We start from the raw sequence: 20,624 nt of genomic DNA, 5'->3' as shown, positions 1-20,624 counted from the left end.
GAGGTGATTTAGTGTCGGACGCTCAGAAACAAACCGGTTCCAACGAAGGTTCCCGTTCAGTTCAGCAGTTCTTCCTTGTGTGTTTGCAGGGTTCTCCGGGTCCTCGCGGTTCTGCCGGCCCCATCGGACCAGCCGGAGTCCGGGTGAGTACAGACGGAGGGGGATTGTTGTTTTTTTTAAGGGGTCTACATGAATCCTTCAAAATGTGAACGGCACCAGGTTCAGGTTCTCAGTGTGGATCTTTTTACTTCCAGGGCCCTCCAGGAAAGGAAGGATCGACGGGACCCAGAGGCCCCGCGGGGCCCATGGTGAGAGTTTTACTGACTCATCTAAGGCCGCTCAGCGAGGCGTTTCGGTGCCTTGCTCAAGGGCAGGAAACATTGAACACGTTTAAAAACACACTTTATCTAAACTCTTTTTAAAGGTTAGCGTGATAGCGATTATATCCGTTCTGTCTAATAACGCAGCGGTTCTCCTCTCGGTTTCCTTGCAGGGACCTCCAGGATCTCCAGGATCCCAGGGTGGTGCAGGAAAACCAGGAAACCCCGGAGACTCCGGTACCCCTGTACGTGTCCTCGCTGTCATGGCGACTAGCCGCGGTCTAATTGGTTGTTGTTTTCTGTGACAACTGAACCGTTGTGATTTTTCTGTTTTCAGGGCACTCTGGGACCAAAGGGAGACAAAGGAGAGAGAGTGAGTACATCTGAACTTATCAAAAAGTCTGAATCCAGAGGAAGATGCTTCACTGCAAGAAAAAGTCTTTCAAATATCTTTCAAGCCTTCAGAACCTTCAGTTGTTCCTGGTGCAGGTTCTGAGGAACGTTCTAGACATTTTAATCTCTAACTGTCTCCAGTGAATTAAAGAGAACATGATGTTAGGACTCGACATTAACTCACGTGTTAGGACGAGTTCTTGGTGTGCTTGTCTCACAGAGGATCACATCAAATCTTTTCAAAAAGAGAACCTGGTGCTCATGGGAAATGTAGTTCCCGACACGAGAAGCTCCACAGAGAAAGTAAAACAAAGTGAGGATTGTTTAAAACAGAGAGAAGAAACAGAGTGAAAGGGATCGGTTTCTAACGGTTTGATAAAGTTTGGTGTGAAGCACCACGGTGACTCCGCCCTCTTTGTCCTCAGGGAGACTTTGCTCCTCAGAACATGATGCGGTCCATCGCCAGACAGGTGTGCGAGCAGCTGGTCAGCGGTGAGTCAGCGAACGTTTTTCTTCCCTCGTGACAACGATGACGAGGAGTTCCCGAAAAACTCAACCCTCCTCCTCCGCTCTGTCGTTTCAGCTCAAATGTCTCGAGTCGACACGCTGCTGAACCAGATCCCCAACGGCATGCAGCGCAGCAACAACCCGGGCCCTCCGGGGCCTCCGGGGGCCACTGGCAGGCAGGGGCCCCGCGGAGAGCCCGGCACCACGGGAAGGAGCGGTTTCCCGGGAAGTACGGGTTCACCGGGCCAGTTGGGAGAGAGAGGTACGACAAGGAAGTTTTTATCTTCACAAGGAGCTCAAGAAATAAACCCAGACCGGAATTATTAATTATTATTATTATGTATCACTATTTATTATTATGTATTATTATTTATTATTACTATTTATTATTATGTATTATTACATATTATTATTTATTATTATGTATTACTATTTATTATTATGTATTGCTATTTATTATTATTTATTACTATTTATTATTACGTATTACTATTTATTATTATTTATTACTATTTATTATTATTTATTATTATTTATTACTATTTATTATTATGTATTATGTATTATTCATTATTACTATTTATTATTATGTATTATTTATTATGTATTATTATTTATTATTATGAATTATGCATTATTAATTTGTAGTATTTATTATTATTATTTATTATTATGTATTATTGTTAATTATTATTTATTATTAGGATTAATTGTTATTTAATATTATTGTTAATTGTTTATTTTAAAAGATGCTAACGAGGCTTCAGCAGTAAACAATCTGCTTTTCTTTATCTTTTTATAACAAAACCAAATATTCCAGAAATAATCTCTTTGTTCTTCCAGTCAGCTGATTCTGAAACTTTCATAAAGTTTAAAAACAGATGAACATATATATATATATATATATATATATTAAACTGATGAACTTGACATCGATATTCTGTCCCATAAATCCTCTTTATCGATCGATGACTTCAACACTTCAACAGTGACGTTAACAGTGTGCGACGCTGTGTGTTGCCTTCAGGTCCTGCAGGAGAGAAGGGCGAGCGAGGATCGTCAGTAGTGGGACAGAAAGGACCGCGAGGACCTCCTGGTACGTCTCTGACTCTCTGTGTTATAAATGTATTATTATTATTATTATTATTATTATTATTATGTGTTTCTACTCTCCATCCTCATGCTGCACACTGATGATGTAATGACTCAGGAAAGAGGAGAACATTACGTTTAAAAGTGATTATTAGAGCTGATAAATTTACTAAACAACCCAGAACAAAACACGGATTATGAGGAAAACATAAAGTACATTTAATCTCTTCTTTTAAAGTCAACTCTCAGATGTCAGAGCGTCCCTGAATGCACCGACAGAGAGAGTTTCGTTTTAAATAAAGACGAGGGCGACTCATCGTTCAATGGGACGGAAAAGAGAAGCTTGATGATTGTCCCAAACCAGATCATCAAACGGTCTGACGGCACCTTTAAGTGGTGACCGAACCAGGTGGAGGTGTGAGCTTTACATTTTTAAAGTAAGAGTCAGCACTAAATATTTACATCAGAGCTCAAACCTCCATCAGGTCTGGAGGTAACGTGGTGAGAAGGTCCTGGACCAGGAGGAAGAGGACTTCACTCACATGCTGAGGACGGAGAGGAGGAGACTCCCCGAGTCTAGACATCACACACAGAGGAATAAAAACATCAGCACTTTCTCTCCTTTCCTCTCCTACTTTGAGGTTTTTTAAATGACATGTTTTGCATTAACAGCTTTCTAGAAAACAAAAGTGTTTCCAGCTGATGTTTGAGCGCGATGACTCAGATCCTCTGGTTCGGTTTAGAGATGGTGGAAACACGTCGCTTCAGTTCATCTCGGCTTAATAAACTGTTTTCTATTGTTCACAAATGATCGTAAAGAATCACACGGAGGTCTTTAAACGTCCCACAAGCCAACGTCATGACATCACCTCCTTCTATCGGTCAAACACTTTCACTTTATTGTAACAATTGTAGCAAATCAATGAAGGAAATGCTTCAAACAGCTAATCAATGATCTAAATAGTCGCATATTATTTTACTGCGGATGATTGTTGACTGATGAAATAAGTTGAGTCTGAATAATGTATTTTATATTTCAGCTAAGAATCTTTTTCTTTGTCCCAACATTGAGGGTATAAATCACTCGTTTGTTAGTGACGTGTGTCAAACTTGTGTGTCATTTTCTTTTTTTTCACCAGGTCCACCAGGAGAAAGCAGAACAGGACCCGCGGGCCCTTCAGGCGCCGCCGGACTCCGCGGTCCCCCCGGACGTCCGGGACACGCCGGAGTGCGCGGACCCCCCGGACCTCCCGGGTACTGCGACTCCTCTCAGTGTGTCGGTATTCCTTACAACGGGCAGGGATACGGAGGTACGTAGCACCACGAGCATGAGGCCCGGTTTTATTTATGAAATAACTTCCTGCTAAACGTTGCTCATAATTCAGCTGTTTCTTCATTATTTGGAGGAGCACGTCCAGCATTTTGAGAGAGAGAGATGCTTGTTTTCTGTCTCCCCGTCTGAGTCCAATGAGGACGTGGGTCCAGTAAGTCCAGGTCGGGTTAGCCTAGCTTAGCACAAAGACTGAAAGCAGGGGGAAACTGCTAGCCTAGCTCCATCAAAAGAGGAAAACGCACAACTTTAAATCTGATATCTTATGTTTGGTAAATAAACATGTTTATCTTCCTGGTATCAGTGTATTAATACCAAACAAGATGCAACGTGTGCGTTTTCCTCTGGATGGAGCTAGGCTAGCAGTTTCCACCCGCTTCCAGTCATTGTGCTAAGCTAGGCTGAACATGGAACAATCCGTCCGATGTCGGTACTTTCATCCGACTCTGATTGAAGACCCTCGCACACATCATCTGTCACACTGTGTCCAAAACAATGTCAATAATATTAATGTTCATATTCCTCCGTGAATATGAATGTTAAAAATAATCTCATTCTGGACAATATCGGTGTCAGTGGTGGGAAGTAACTAACTACCTCAAAGTGACACTTGACTTTTGGTGTTTTGGGCTAAAGACTTGTTGTCGGTCGGATCGTTGTTGAATCCAGCGCGCTCTCCAGACAGAAAACAAGGATCTCCCAAAGTGTCGGACTGCTTCTTCTTCTTCTGGAGGATTAATGCATGCGTTAGAAATAGAAGGTGACTAATCGTTTTAGAAAGTGAAGTGTTTTGATTCTGTCTCCTCTGCTTGGACCCGACTGACACCTTCATCCTCTCTCGGCCTGTTCCAGGTTCACAGTAGACTTTCTATGTGCTGCTTTCACTGACTCCCTGAACGAACACACAACACGCATCGCTCACACGCTCTAGAGCTGTTTTTAAAAAAAACAAACGGATAACCAGCCGAAGGAAAAGCCATTAACACACACACACACACACACACACACACACACACACACACACACACACACACCGGTCAACAACAACAAAGAGGGAAACTAACAGCGACTCACAAAGCGCCGACCCGTCGAGTGGCCTGTTTGCAGCTTGACGCCAAAGACCAAAAAACGCAGAACCGTTGTGTTCGGTGGAGGAGCATGCACCCAACAACAACAACAACAGCAACAGCAACAGCAACAACAACAGCAACAACAGCAACAACAACCCGATACTAACAGGTGGATTCGTAGCAGAGAAGCAGCAGCAGTCACTCTGTTAACAGCATTTCTCTTCAGTGTATATAAACTAATTCTTTTCCTTGTAAATGATGTTTGAATCACTACATGTAGTTCTTAACATCTGCAGTTTTAAAGCTTGTGCCTTGCAAATCAACAACCTGCTGCTTGCTGAATGCCAACAACAACAACAACAACACCACCACCAAAGGAAACGCCTCTTTTATTGTGACTGATTTATTGTGTTCTTGCCCAAAATGTGCTCATTTTATACTTCTTATATTTGGCTTCACCGTGTCTGTGAGTTGTATAGAATACTAACAATGCAAGCCCAACGACGTCGCTCCACTTCTGCTGGTAGAATTTAACATAGACATGTTTTATTCTGTGAATGAGTGAGTTCACCAGCACTGAGATGTTTAGGAGGGAGGGGGGCGTGTCCAACATGAGGCCCCGCCCACTAAAGCTGGCAGTTGATTGGTTCATTGGCGGTATCTCAGTTTAGATGCTCTCCTTATTTAGCTTTCTAAGGTTCTTTAAGCAGCAATAATAAAAGAAAAAGTATCCAAATATATTATGAAATCTTATCATATAATCATAATAACCCAATAACTGCTCTGTTCACAAGGAAAGAGTTTAATAGAGAGCATCATGTAACCTGCTATCTAATTAGCGTTCAACGTTTGACAACGTCTTCAGTCGTAAATAACTAAAACTCAAGAAAGATCTCTTTGATTTTGTACGAGCATAGCATATGAAATATGAAGTATCCCACGCGTTAAAATAACAGTTGTAGCCTGTTAGCTTCTACATGTTGAAGGTCCTAATGTGTGTTTAATCTCTGGAGAACAGCAGAGGAAACACTAACCAGACGTAGTTAAAGTGTGACGTAGCGTGTATCATTTTAGACAGAACATGGAGAACATGGATGTTTCCTACACTGCTAATAAAAGAAGGAAAGAGAGGCGGGATCAATAGTTGGATCAGTTCTGAACCAAAGAGGAATCACTCAGAAGATACAAACCGATTTTTAACCGTAATTCATTTGTAATTAGTTTTTTATAATGAATTGTTTGTATGATCAAAAAAAACATTGAGAAGCAGAAACCAGAGAATGTTAAATAAACATTTCTTAGACAAGTAATTGATTATCTTTTGCTGGTTAATCTAAAATGTTTTATTTAAAACACAAATAAATTAACAAAACTTTAGAGCACTAATTGGTTTTGGAACAAATTTAAAAGAAATGCAGCTTCTTCCTGTTTTAGAAGTGAACATGTGGTGGATGGACACGCCCCCTTCTCCCTGCTCTCCATCCTATCGGTGCTTTAGACTTTAAGCCATTTCTAGACAACTCCTCAGCCTGTGCATGTTAAAAGACAAAATCAGAAACCTGTGCTCAATTGGCCCAAACGATATCTCCGAGCAGGCCAGTATCCTCCTGAACCCGACACCCGAGTAGTCCCAGACCCCGAGGAGGACGAGCCGTCGCAAAACCAGCGTCGAAAGAGGTCGCTGTCAAGAAAGCCATCCGGCAGGGTAACGTCATAAGACCAGCGAGTTCTTTCTGTTTTTAAATCTTGTTCAACCTGTGTTTGGTTTTCTGCACATTATGAACACATAACAAAATAAAAAGGGGGTTTGACACTTTTTTTTTATTGGAAAACACCTTTAAATGTATTCAAACGTATGTGAATGTTCATTTTGTTAACAGGCTTGAATGAAGGGGAGGAATGTTAAGAATCCATGAAACAACTTTGTGCTTGTAACATATTTGCATCCGGTTTGCTGTAACGAAGCTAAAGAGAGAAGACGTTTGTTCACAGTTCATTAACGGTACGTTGAATATAATCACCGAGGTTCAGTTTAGTTAAACACAGCGTTCATCTTGTATCTCTAGACTTAATATTTATCTGTTTTTCCTTTATTCCGTCACAGCTCATTTTAACACAAATTAATAAAAAGGTGGAATTGCATGTCTGTGGTGTATATTTAGTAGATGTTCTTTTGTTTTGTTGTTTTTGTTACATTTCTTTTTTTTTGTTGTTTTAACCAGAATATAGTTGTTGTCATTCTTGTCATTTTCTCAGTATCGAATGCAGTCAAAAAACAAAACCTGCGTGCAAGACTATGGAAGTGGTGTTGCTGCTTCATGTTTGAACTGCAGATTGTGAATTCCACAGCCTTATTTTCTTATTTATTTCTGAAAACAGAAGAGGCATTTTTCAATAAAACTACTGAAAATTTAAAATCTTGTGTGTCTTTGTGTGAGACGGTAACTTTTTCCACTGTTAGCACTGATCTTTGTTATTAACGTGACGTTTACTTAAGTACAATTTAATGCTACTTTTAACTCAACTACAGGGAAAAGATTGTTCTTTTTACTTCACTACATTTATTAATAATGTGTATATTAAGGGCGACTCCTCTGGTTGTATAGAAGTCTAGTCTAAAATGACTCTACTTCTCTCTTGATTTATTCCCTCAGTAAACATTGTAAACATGAGTTTATGGTCTCAATCTCTAGTTTACAGTCTTCTTCAATACAGCATGATGTTCATTTAGTACATTATGGTCCATCTAGAGCGCCAACCCTTTGTACATACTAGTAAATGGTAAATTAACTTTTTCACTCATACACTGATTGAAGGTGCTACCGTGGAAGTTGCCACCTGCCCATCAGGACGATAACGTTCACACACCGTACACAGTTTACGGGAGTGATTTAGGATCAAGTGTCACATGGACGAGTGGAGCCGGGGATCGAACCGACGATCATCTGATTAAAGGACGGTGAGCAATACCACTGACGACAGTCTCCCCATACCATGAATGTTTAATGACCCTTTACCACATGTTACACTGTGACTTTTTTCGACATGTTATACTATGACTTTTTTTGACATGTTATACTATGACTTTTTTCGACATGTTATACTATGACTTTTTTCGACATGTTACACTATGACTTTTTTCGACATGCTACACTATGACTTTTTTCGACATGCTACACTATGACTTTTTTCGACACGTTATACTATGACTTTTTTCGACATGTTATACTATGACTTTTTTCGAAATGCTATACTATGACTTTTTTCGACATGCTATACTATGACTTTTTTCGACATGGTATACTATGACTTTTTTCGACATACTACACTATGACTTTTTTCGACACGTTATACTATGACTTTCTTTCGACACGTTATACTATGACTTTTTTCGACACGTTATACTATGACTTTTTTCGACACGTTATACTATGACTTTTTTCGACACGCTATACTATGACTTTTTTCGACACGTTATACTATGACTTTTTTCGACATGTTATACTATGACTTATTTTGACATGTTATACTATGACTTTTTTCGACATGCTACACTATGACTTTTTTCGACATGCTATACTATGACTTATTTTGACATGTTATACTATGACTTTTTTCGACATGCTACACTATGACTTTTTTCGACATGCTACACTATGACTTTTTTCGACATGTTATACTATGACTTTTTTCAACATGCTATACTATGACTTTTTTCGACATGCTATACTATGACTTTTTTCGACATGTTATACTATGATTTTTTTCTACATACTACACTATGACTTTTTTCGACATGCTATACTATGACTTTTTTTGACATGCTATACTATGACTTTTTTCGACATGCTATACTATGACTTTTTTCGACATGCTATACTATGACTTTTTTTCAACATGCTATACTATGACTTTTTTCGACATGTTATACTGTGACTTTTTTCGACATGCTATATTATGACTTTTTTCGACATGTTATACTATGACTTTTTTCGACATGTTATACTATGACTTTTTTCGACATGCTATACTATGACTTTTTTCGACACGTTATACTATGACTTTTTTCGACATACTATACTATGACTTTTTTCGACATGTTATACTATGACTTTTTTCGACATGCTATACTATGACTTTTTTCGACATGTTATACTATGACTTTTTTCGACATGCTATACTATGACTTTTTTCGACATGTTATACTATGACTTTTTTCGACATGTTATACTATGACTTTTTTCGACATGCTACACTATGACTTTTTTCGACATGCTACACTATGACTTTTTTCGACATGCTATACTATGACTTTTTTCGACATGTTATACTATGACTTTTTTCGACACGTTATATTATTACTTTTTTCGACGCGTTACACTATGACTTTTTTCGACATGTTATACTATCACTTTTTTCGACATGCTATACTATGACTTTTTTCGACATGCTATACTATGACTTTTTTCGACATGTTATACTATGACTTTTTTCGACATGCTATACTATGACTTTTTCGACATGCTATACTATGACTTTTTTTGACATGCTATACTATAACTTTTTTCGACATGTTATACTATGACTTTTTTCGACATGCTATACTATGACTTTTTTCGACACGTTATACTATGACTTTTTTCGACACGTTATACTATGACTTTTTTCGACATGTTATACTATGACTTTTTTCGACACGTTATACTATGACTTTTTTCGACACGCTATACTATGACTTTTTTCGACACGTTATACTATGACTTTTTTCGACATGTTATACTATGACTTTTTTCAACATGCTATACTATGACTTTTTTCAACATGCTATACTATGACTTTTTTCGACATGTTATACTATGACTTTTTTCGACATGCTATACTATGACTTTCTTTCGACACGTTATACTATGACTTTTTTCGACACGTTATACTATGACTTTTTTCGACACGTTATACTATGACTTTTTTCGACACGCTATACTATGACTTTTTTCGACACGTTATACTATGACTTTTTTCGACATGTTATACTATGACTTATTTTGACATGTTATACTATGACTTTTTTCGACATGCTACACTATGACTTTTTTCGACATGCTATACTATGACTTATTTTGACATGTTATACTATGACTTTTTTCGACATGCTACACTATGACTTTTTTCGACATGCTACACTATGACTTTTTTCGACATGTTATACTATGACTTTTTTCAACATGCTATACTATGACTTTTTTCGACATGCTATACTATGACTTTTTTCGACATGTTATACTATGATTTTTTTCTACATACTACACTATGACTTTTTTCGACATGCTATACTATGACTTTTTTTGACATGCTATACTATGACTTTTTTCGACATGCTATACTATGACTTTTTTCGACATGCTATACTATGACTTTTTTTCAACATGCTATACTATGACTTTTTTCGACATGTTATACTGTGACTTTTTTCGACATGCTATATTATGACTTTTTTCGACATGTTATACTATGACTTTTTTCGACATGTTATACTATGACTTTTTTCGACATGCTATACTATGACTTTTTTCGACACGTTATACTATGACTTTTTTCGACATACTATACTATGACTTTTTTCGACATGTTATACTATGACTTTTTTCGACATGCTATACTATGACTTTTTTCGACATGTTATACTATGACTTTTTTCGACATGCTATACTATGACTTTTTTCGACATGTTATACTATGACTTTTTTCGACATGTTATACTATGACTTTTTTCGACATGCTACACTATGACTTTTTTCGACATGCTACACTATGACTTTTTTCGACATGCTATACTATGACTTTTTTCGACATGTTATACTATGACTTTTTTCGACACGTTATATTATTACTTTTTTCGACGCGTTACACTATGACTTTTTTCGACATGTTATACTATCACTTTTTTCGACATGCTATACTATGACTTTTTTCGACATGCTATACTATGACTTTTTTCGACATGTTATACTATGACTTTTTTCGACATGCTATACTATGACTTTTTCGACATGCTATACTATGACTTTTTTTGACATGCTATACTATAACTTTTTTCGACATGTTATACTATGACTTTTTTCGACATGCTATACTATGACTTTTTTCGACACGTTATACTATGACTTTTTTCGACACGTTATACTATGACTTTTTTCGACATGTTATACTATGACTTTTTTCGACACGTTATACTATGACTTTTTTCGACACGCTATACTATGACTTTTTTCGACACGTTATACTATGACTTTTTTCGACATGTTATACTATGACTTTTTTCAACATGCTATACTATGACTTTTTTCAACATGCTATACTATGACTTTTTTCGACATGTTATACTATGACTTTTTTCGACATACTACACTATGACTTTTTTTGACATGCTATACTATGACTTTTTTCGACATGTTATACTATGACTTTTTTCGACATGCTATACTATGACTTTTTTCGACATGCTATACTATGACTTTTTTCGACATGTTATACTATGACTTTTTTCGACATACTACACTATGACTTTTTTTGACATGCTATACTATGACTTTTTTCGACATGTTATACTATGACTTTTTTCGACATGCTATACTATGACTTTTTTCGACATGCTATACTATGACTTTTTTCGACATGCTATACTATGACTTTTTTCGACACGTTATACTATGACTTTTTTCGACACGTTATACTATGACTTTTTTCGACATGCTATACTATGACTTTTTTCGACATGTTATACTATGACTTTTTTCGACATGTTATACTATGACTTTTTTCGACATGTTATACTATGACTTTTTTCAACATGTTATACTATGACTTTTTTCGACATGCTATACTATGACTTTTTTCGACATGCTATACTATGACTTTTTTCGACATGTTATACTATGACTTTTTTCGACATACTACACTATGACTTTTTTTGACATGCTATACTATGACTTTTTTCGACATGTTATACTATGACTTTTTTCGACATGCTATACTATGACTTTTTTCGACATGCTATACTATGACTTTTTTCGACATGCTATACTATGACTTTTTTCGACACGTTATACTATGACTTTTTTCGACACGTTATACTATGACTTTTTTCGACATGCTATACTATGACTTTTTTCGACATGTTATACTATGACTTTTTTCGACATGTTATACTATGACTTTTTTCGACATGTTATACTATGACTTTTTTCGACATGTTATACTATGACTTTTTTCAACATGCTATACTATGACTTTTTTCAACATGTTATACTATGACTTTTTTCGACATACTACACTATGACTTTTTTCGACATGCTATACTATGACTTATTTTGACATGTTATACTATGACTTTTTTCGACATGCTACACTATGACTTTTTTCGACATGCTACACTATGACTTTTTTCGACATGTTATACTATGACTTTTTTCAACATGCTATACTATGACTTTTTTCGACATGCTATACTATGACTTTTTTCGACATGTTATACTATGATTTTTTTCTACATACTACACTATGACTTTTTTCGACATGCTATACTATGACTTTTTTTGACATGCTATACTATGACTTTTTTCGACATGCTATACTATGACTTTTTTCGACATGCTATACTATGACTTTTTTTCAACATGCTATACTATGACTTTTTTCGACATGTTATACTGTGACTTTTTTCGACATGCTATATTATGACTTTTTTCGACATGTTATACTATGACTTTTTTCGACATGTTATACTATGACTTTTTCGACATGTTATACTATGACTTTTTTCGACATAATACACTGACTTTTTTCGACATGCTATACTATGACTTTTTTCGACATGTTATACTATGACTTTTTTCGACATACTACACTATGACTTTTTTCAACATGCTATACTATGACTTTTTTCGACATGCTATACTATGACTTTTTTCGACATGCTATACTATGACTTTTTTCGACATGCTATACTATGACTTCTTTCGACATGCTATACTATGACTTCTTTCGACATACTTTAATATGACTTTTTTTGACATGCTATACTATGACTTTTTTCAACATGCTATACTATGACTTTTTTGACATAATATACTATGACTTTTTCCGACATACTTAATTATGCCTTTTTTCGACATGCTATACTATGCCTTTTTTCGACATGCTATACTATGACTTTTTTGACATAATATACTATGACTTTTTTCGACATACTTTAATATGCCTTTTTTCAACATGCTATACTATGATGGTTTTTTTTGCTGCTGTGTACATTCCTCTGGATGGTAATTCAAAATATGGACTACAGGAATGCACTACAGTTGTTGTTTTGTTTTTGGATATGTAGCATAAATGGACTTCTGTATTGCAGTGTCAATAAAAGATCCCTGAATTTGAAAACCTACTTTGCAATAACCTGATTCTGTGCATGAATAATAACTAACTAAAAGGGCACCTGAGCAAGTATAGGTTAACATCAATTGGGGGAAGACTACAGTGGACTTTGAGCAGTTCCTCTACTTTTAGATTACTGATAAAAAATTAAAGTTTACAGGCGAAGACAAACCGTGATTAAGTAAAAGTTCAGCATTCAGAGCATGCCACTGTCTGCACTGTGTTATGTCTCTGAGGGAAAGACCTCCGTCCTGGAGTGGAAACTTAAGACAGACATAAATAGGGCAGTCAGGAAATTGGAAAGCGTCTTAAAAGTGTTCTCCTCTGCCTCTTTGAATACTCATTTTCTTTTTTCTTTCTTTTTTACGACCCTGAACTCAGGAGCGGCTGAGGATTGGCTCACTTCGCCGGCCCCCGACTCGCTCGCTGCTATTTTCTCCTCAGATATTTTCCCCCTGAATCATTGCCACAAACACGAAGCTAAATAGCCGAGCGCACAAGTGAGACGCAGTAATCATCCATGAGCCGTAAACATCAGATCGCCACCATGGAAACACCTCATCACCAGCGTTGAGATGAGTTCATCTCCATTCAAGTGTAACTCATCTGTAGCTACCAGTTACAAGGCAACGATCCCATAAAGACAGTTTAGATTATCAGAGAGGAGAAATCATAAAATACCAGCTGGCCTCAACATCACATCGTGACTTTATGAAACACAAATAGAGTTATTGTACTGGTTCTAGACTTCAAAATACTCCCGTTACGGATTCTCTGCCCTCGGATACTCAAGATGTTGAAAGAAAAGAGAAATATCCAGCGTGCAAAAACATGGTGTAATTGTTGCTGAAAGATGCTTTAATATAAAGCTGCAATGACTAATTGATTAGTCGATAAATACAGAATGATGCCGCAATTTAAAGGCAAAACCTCAACTTCATTTATTCCTAAATAGGTCTTTGGTTCAGTATTCATTCAAATCTATTTAGGTTAAGCCTTAAACAAATTTAAGAAGATATAAATAAGAGACATTTTGAAGTATTTGCCACAAAGATAGCAAATTCTTTACTTAAGACTCTAAACTTACTTTACTAGAGCGTATACGATTGGTCAATTAGTCACACTGATGAACTGAAAATAAATCTGTTTCAATATTTCAATAGTCGAACAGTTTAAGTCATTTATTAAGCAAAATTGTCATAAATGAGCAGGTTCTAGCTTCTTAAATATGAGGATTTGTGCCATATATGACAGTAAATCCAATACTTTTTCGCTTTTAGGACCATTTCATCAACAGAGATTCCTTGAGACAATAATCTGCAGGTTAATCAATCATTTTCAGACGGGCTGACAGAGTTTTCTGATAGTTTGTTGAAGACTAAACCAGAGGTTTGTTCCTCACTTCTTGAGTTAAACACAGAGCAGGTCGGTGAAGCGGCTGGAGCAAAGAAACCGTAGTCCGTGGTGTTTTTAATCAGAATCCTCCCGAGGTCTAATTGGAACGGGATGAAGAAGGCGGAACGGCCTTGTTCCTTCCTCGAGCGGCGAGCTTATCAGCAGCTTTGAAGTTGACCTCGCAAAAAGAAAAACACGCCGAGGTAGGATGTTTGATGGTGGCAAAATTCAAACCATATCTGAGCACGACAAAGAGGTAATTTCTCTCTGCATCTGCTGGCGACTGCAGGTAATTATGAATAAAGTTAAAACTGCACGCACATTCCTCTGATCCTGCTGAGTGGAAATGTGATTCAAGACAAAACAAGGACCCGAGGAAAGGACACTCAATATGCTGCAAGTCAAAGGTCACTGGTAGCCTTTACCTTACGCAAGTAGTGTCACGACTCCACAAATGAACACCACATTTCCTAGAGATGCTGTTGTTTCTGGTTTCAAGTGAATCCTTTCCTTTTAACTTTGCTAGGATAAACACATTTTAAAAAGGTTATTTTTCACCATCTGCCATCAGGACAAAATCTGGACGCTTTAGCAGCAACGCCCTCTTTACGGACTCATTTACAGAAAGGGTCACGGTTTCATTTATCGTCATTGTACAACACAGGAACGAAACGCAGTTTTTAAGTCCAATTTTGCTATATGAGAAGAACAAACAACAAGGGGGAAACGGTATTATATGGTGGAGGGAGGAGGATGAATAAAGGAGTCTTACAGCCTGATCAAAGAAGCCGTTCTGAAGCGTGCTGGTTCTGATGCGTCTGTATATTGGTGACAAGAGGTGCCTGCAAAGAGCTCAAAGGATATTAAATATATAGAAAACCCACCCAGCCACCGCTGGTTCACTCTGATAACAAAAGAGTCACACGATTACATTTAACCAAAATACACCAAATGTCAGTCCATCACAACTTCCTAAAGCCTGAGGCAACTTCTTCAAATCCGTCTGAACAGGCCAGAACCATCTGTGATGGACAGAAGTGTTTGGAAGCTGCAGGTCGGAGCTCCGCCTCGTTTGTCAAACGAGGAACTCTTTTGATTGATGGAGAACAAACACTGCACAGAAGGAATCCAAAGGATCTGGAACATTGTGATACAATCAGTCCAGATCCGTTTAATGACGCCTCTCTGTGTTCGGGGGGGGGGGGTTCTGAGAGGAGGCCAGTGTTTATACGTCGCTGTTAAGTGCAATAAAAGCTCATCTTCCAGCTCAATTTTTGAGGCTCTTAGCAGAACTATAAACTCAAAGAGAGGCTAACGCCGGCCAGAGATGACCTCATGGAAAGGCGAACGGTGCCGGGTTTTTGCTCGGTTTGAGGCGTCCCGCTGTTCAGACCCAAAACACACCAGCATCGCTCCAGTCCACCGCGACAGTATTTATGGAAGGAGTTAACGCTGTCAGACTCCTCAAGTGCTTGGCGATACGGGGACGGAGACACCGGGACAGCACAGATCAGTGCGACGGTATTTCACCGAGGCAGAGGTGATCTCATTGGCCGATTCCCAGCTGGTGGGAGTGGAGGAACCAGTTTACACCAGTACTAGTGCATCAACGACAGTACGTCTTTGTCCTTCACCCACTGACAATTAAAATCAACTGCTGTTATTTAAATAGACTATTTAAACGTAAATAAGGTACATTTAGTTGTTCATTATATATATTAACCTCGGGTCGGGTGATGTGATGATATGTGCGGATGTTTAGATGTTTAAAATAAATAAATTGCACAGAGCAGGAAGAGGCAGAAAGCCAACTGGGCTTATTTGACGCCTCCATATTAAAGATATGACGACGTAAAACATTATTGACGAGATGTTTTTACAAGATGAAGGTCATCCCTCCTAAACTACCTCGAACATCAGGTTGAGTTGAGGTCCGTGGATCGCCGTCTTGAGCTCTCAGACGTGCCGCTGGAATATCATGAAAAATGAAATCTGTTCCACGAAGTGAAGCGTTGCCGCCGTCACCGTTTCTCTGGAAATGTCCCGTCACAAGACGACAGTAGCTCCGCCCCACCAGTGAAATATCTCACTGTGGCGATCGTCTGTATTACTTCTTACACTGCGAGAGCTTTGACTGATCTCCAATCACCTGACCTCGTCTTCCTCTCTGATCCGCCGCTCGTTAGCGTCACAAACACTTCATACAGATGAGACGCAAACACAACCTCATCATTTTGGCAACAAACATCTGTGACAGAGTGTGAACAGCTGGAACAATCTGCTACACACTAAAAGATGAAGGCTTTTATGGAAAAAAAGAAAGTTTGGTATCAGATCAAAGTTGTTTCTTTAATGAAATAAAGTTTATGTAAAACAAACCTGATTTAATGACCATTTCAGTGTAATCTTTCCAATAAATCCACATTATTCTTTCAACATTCTAACCCGTTGGAGCCCTGCAGTGAGGATGAAATAGTTTTCCACACATGCATGTATCCTGTGTTATTTATTTGGGAGTTAAATCTGCCGAAAGCCAATTCATCAGCGTAATAAAACTGCCCGAGGCCCGGCCCAAAGAAAATGTCTCCTGGCGACTTTGAGGACCGATAATCTTTAACGAACTTTATGCTAAATGAGTCGAACCGGCAGCTGCAGCTCGTCCAAAGAAAAGTCGGAAAAGATTAGCTCAATATTGAGATTTATTTTCGAGCAAAACCGTGAGCTTCAAATCTGATAACGAGGCACAGAGGTCTGCTTCAAATACTGGTTCTGTGCGTTTCAAACTAACGCTGACGGTCGTCAGCGAGAGCAAATCGTACAAATCTCACAACATGTCTATAGTGTTCATATGTCTCATTAGTTTACACGGTTGCATGTTGGCTGTTCGTTAAAGGTTATTATTTATAGTAAGCACTGGAAAGTACTTTTGCTAAAGTGCTTTGCTTATGTACAATTTTGAGGTACTTGTACATTAATATCTCCATTTTATGCTTTGCTATTTCACGTGAAGATAATTGAATTTTCATCTAAAACTACAAATATTTTGAATCTTAAGATCTAACATTCCAAACATATGATGAGGCCCCTTCACAATAAGTTTACCTTATAGACTTATCTGTTATAAAGACCGCAAAAACCCAACAAGTCAAAGTTGATGTATTTGTCACGTAACTTGCGTACTTCCGTAACTTGCGTAGTCTTTTCCTAACCCAAACCAAGGAGTTTTGTTGCCTAAACCTAACTGAATTGTTTCCTGTGTTTTTATTTTGAAAATGAAAACGCACAGAAAATGAGGAGTAACCTTTTTGTGAGGATACGTTGGTGTATCACCGCCTGATACCTCTTCTTCCTCTGAGCCATTGATCTCCATTAAAACACGTCAATGAGAAAATAGTCCCCAACTGAAGCACTATTTGTCCCGTTTGTGTGATTAAAAACAACAGCAACCTGCTGTTCTGATGGATCTATCTGAAACACTGAAACAGATCTCACACAGATGCATGTTGGTAAATGTGGAAAACATCTGTGTGCATGTATTTTGTTTAAAATGCACAACAAACAAAAAGGATAATTGTAAAAATCCCTGACCCCAATAAAAAGGATTCTTATATTTTTGACCTTTTAACAATCCTGACAAACCGAACACCAACATATTAAATAGAAATGGAATACGACCACAAAATTAGATGTTCACCTCCTTTTCCTCAAGATCAATGCTTCAAAGTTCCAGAAAGTAATACATGTTGTATATTAAATCACAGTTTTTAAATTCACTTTTAAACAGCCCAGACTAAGAGTCTGACACGGTGCCCGTTGAAGCCACACACAGACTGTTTTCACTTTCAACAGCCAGGCCAATGAAACATTTCTCATCTTAATTAATTCTTTCGATTGATTTACTCGATGTTCCGCTGACTTGGCTGTTTCACGTTAACTGTGTCTGTCCCGATTCAAACATTGAAAAGGCTTCAGCTCAAAAGTTTGAGTCACATTATTTTAAATGATGTCTTGTACGGATTAGTTTGTGGGTTGTTGCAGTGATAAATATGGACGGAGAATATCTGGTTTACAGAAAAAAACACAGTGTGTCTTTGGTATTGTTTTCACCGGAGTTAAATATGAGAAACAAGCAGACAGGAGCAGAGAACAAGGACGAGTAACGCTAGCGTTAGCAACTAATGCTACTGCTGATCATAGACTGTTTAAGAAGTAGACGTAGTCATTGTGACGTAGTCATCGTGATGTCACTCATCGGTTTGTGGACTGATGTTTTGAAACCTCGAGTTTGACGATTTCGCCGTCAACATCTTGGAATACGGTCGTTGCCATTTCGTTTTTTTTGCAACCAGTGAACAGGAAGTGACCATATCTGGACTGAGGAGGAGTGACATAGAGACACTGTATACGTCTCTGGTAGAGACCTGTCAATCACTGTGTAGCCCCGCCCCCTAAAGCATCCCCTGCTTTATGGTCTGTGTGACTCTAAATGGAGCATAATGTACTAAATGAACATCATGCTGTATTGAAGAAGACTGTAAACTAGAGATTGAGACCATAAACTCATGTTTACAATGTTTACTGAGGGAATAAATCAAGAGAGAAGTAGAGTCATTTTAGACTAGACTTCTATACAACCAGAGGAGTCGCCCCCTGGTGGACACTAGAGAGAATGCAGCTTTAACACATGAAGCTTTGTTTTCAGAGCAAAACAAAATGCATATAACAGAGGGGATTATGAGCGGTTTAACTTTGCTTTATTTTTAACACTCCGGTATTGGATCTGTATCAGGAAGGTGAGTTCAAAGACATATCGAGGACTTTGTACATGTGGCAACTGGTATATTTGATGAGCGAGCTGGCTTATAAACAAAAGCAACAAAACCCATCCCACATTGAAAATTGTTCTGCAGCCGAAACCTGATCCAGGTTTTCGGGGGTATTCGAGGAAAACAGCTGGATTCTCTTCCTGCAGTTGTTTAATGAGATTTAGTTTCCAGCTCACATATAGCATTAACACAGCAGCTCTTATAAAACGTTGATATTAAACAAATAGGGAGCATTTAATGGCCGTGTGTTTTGTCCATATTCTGAGGCTGACAGACGCCTCACATTCCAGCCCGATCACAACACCCAGACTGTAAATGGACGTGACGGACTGCAGGTAAATACGCCGGGTTTCATTTCCCAATAAAATGTGGTTAAAATGATTTTTTTTCTTTAAGTCAAATGTTTTCCGTCTACTTTCCACTGAAATTGAGTGCTTAGGCTGTCGTGAAGTCAGCTTCACGTGGATGTTTGTTATTGCATCATGATGGAATTTTACAACCAGAAAGTTATTCACGGTGACTTTAGAGCCAGGAGGAGTTTTTACCATCTGGGGATGGTGATGTTGATTAATAAACTCTAAAACTATTAAATGGTTGGACTTGAATATAAATACAGACATTCATGTTCCTCAGAGGATGAACCCCAATGACTTTTCATCTTCATCAAAACTTAAGTTATTGATACTAACACTAACAATTTAACGCAAACAAAGCCAACTTTTGAACTAGTGCTGCAGCTAACAATGTTTCAATTATCAATTAATCTAATTATTATATTCTCAATTAGAAGAAAAAATCAAATCAAATGAGTCGTCTTCAAATTGAGACCGAGAGTCAAAGTCCCGAAGATATTCAAAGCTGGATGGTTGGTGAGAAAACCTGCATTAAGCAAATGTTGGGATTTTCGGCAATTTAGCGATTTCGGCGTCGCAATGTTGTTCTTTTATGCAACCAGTGAACAGGAAGTGACCACATCTGGACTGAGGAGGAGTGACGTAGAGACGCCGTATACGTCTCTGGTAGAGACCTGTCAATCACCGCGTAGCCCCGCCCCTTAAGCATCCCCTCGGGTTAAAGGTAAAGCTTTATCTAAATGTTTAATGAGTGCATGAGGCATGCCTTACATGTCCGGTCATCCTAGTATTGAAAGTTCATGAGTTCAAGCAGTGGGAAGCGGAGTCATGTTAGTGGTGCTGGTTCCCAGATTCACAGACCATAAAACCTTGGCGTTGTACAAGTCATGTGTTCATGCGTTGACAGGTGG

At 38.1% G+C, this 20,624-nt stretch overlaps 1 protein-coding gene across 1 annotated transcript in view; it reads left to right on the top strand.

The window, feature by feature from the left end:
* The window catches only part of col12a1b (collagen, type XII, alpha 1b), a 98,379-nt gene extending 91,250 nt beyond the window's left edge, over positions 1 to 7,129 (top strand). Inside the window, exons 70-78 of the mRNA XM_068709099.1 lie at positions 90 to 143; positions 255 to 308; positions 494 to 565; positions 658 to 693; positions 1,139 to 1,205; positions 1,297 to 1,482; positions 2,248 to 2,316; positions 3,452 to 3,622; positions 6,308 to 7,129. Coding sequence (XP_068565200.1) covers positions 90 to 143; positions 255 to 308; positions 494 to 565; positions 658 to 693; positions 1,139 to 1,205; positions 1,297 to 1,482; positions 2,248 to 2,316; positions 3,452 to 3,622; positions 6,308 to 6,429 — 831 coding nt within the window. The 3' untranslated portion in view covers positions 6,430 to 7,129. The remainder of the gene's footprint in view (positions 1 to 89; positions 144 to 254; positions 309 to 493; positions 566 to 657; positions 694 to 1,138; positions 1,206 to 1,296; positions 1,483 to 2,247; positions 2,317 to 3,451; positions 3,623 to 6,307) is intronic.
* The last annotated feature ends 13,495 nt before the right edge of the window (positions 7,130 to 20,624 follow it).

The sequence above is a fragment of the Cebidichthys violaceus genome, unplaced genomic scaffold, assembly GCF_023349555.1.
Source record: "Cebidichthys violaceus isolate CVI_PGR_0920_01 unplaced genomic scaffold, fCebVio1.0.p SCAF_14, whole genome shotgun sequence".
NCBI classification, from domain to species: Eukaryota; Metazoa; Chordata; class Actinopteri; order Perciformes; family Stichaeidae; genus Cebidichthys; species Cebidichthys violaceus.
This window is presented reverse-complemented; position numbering and strand designations above follow the sequence as displayed.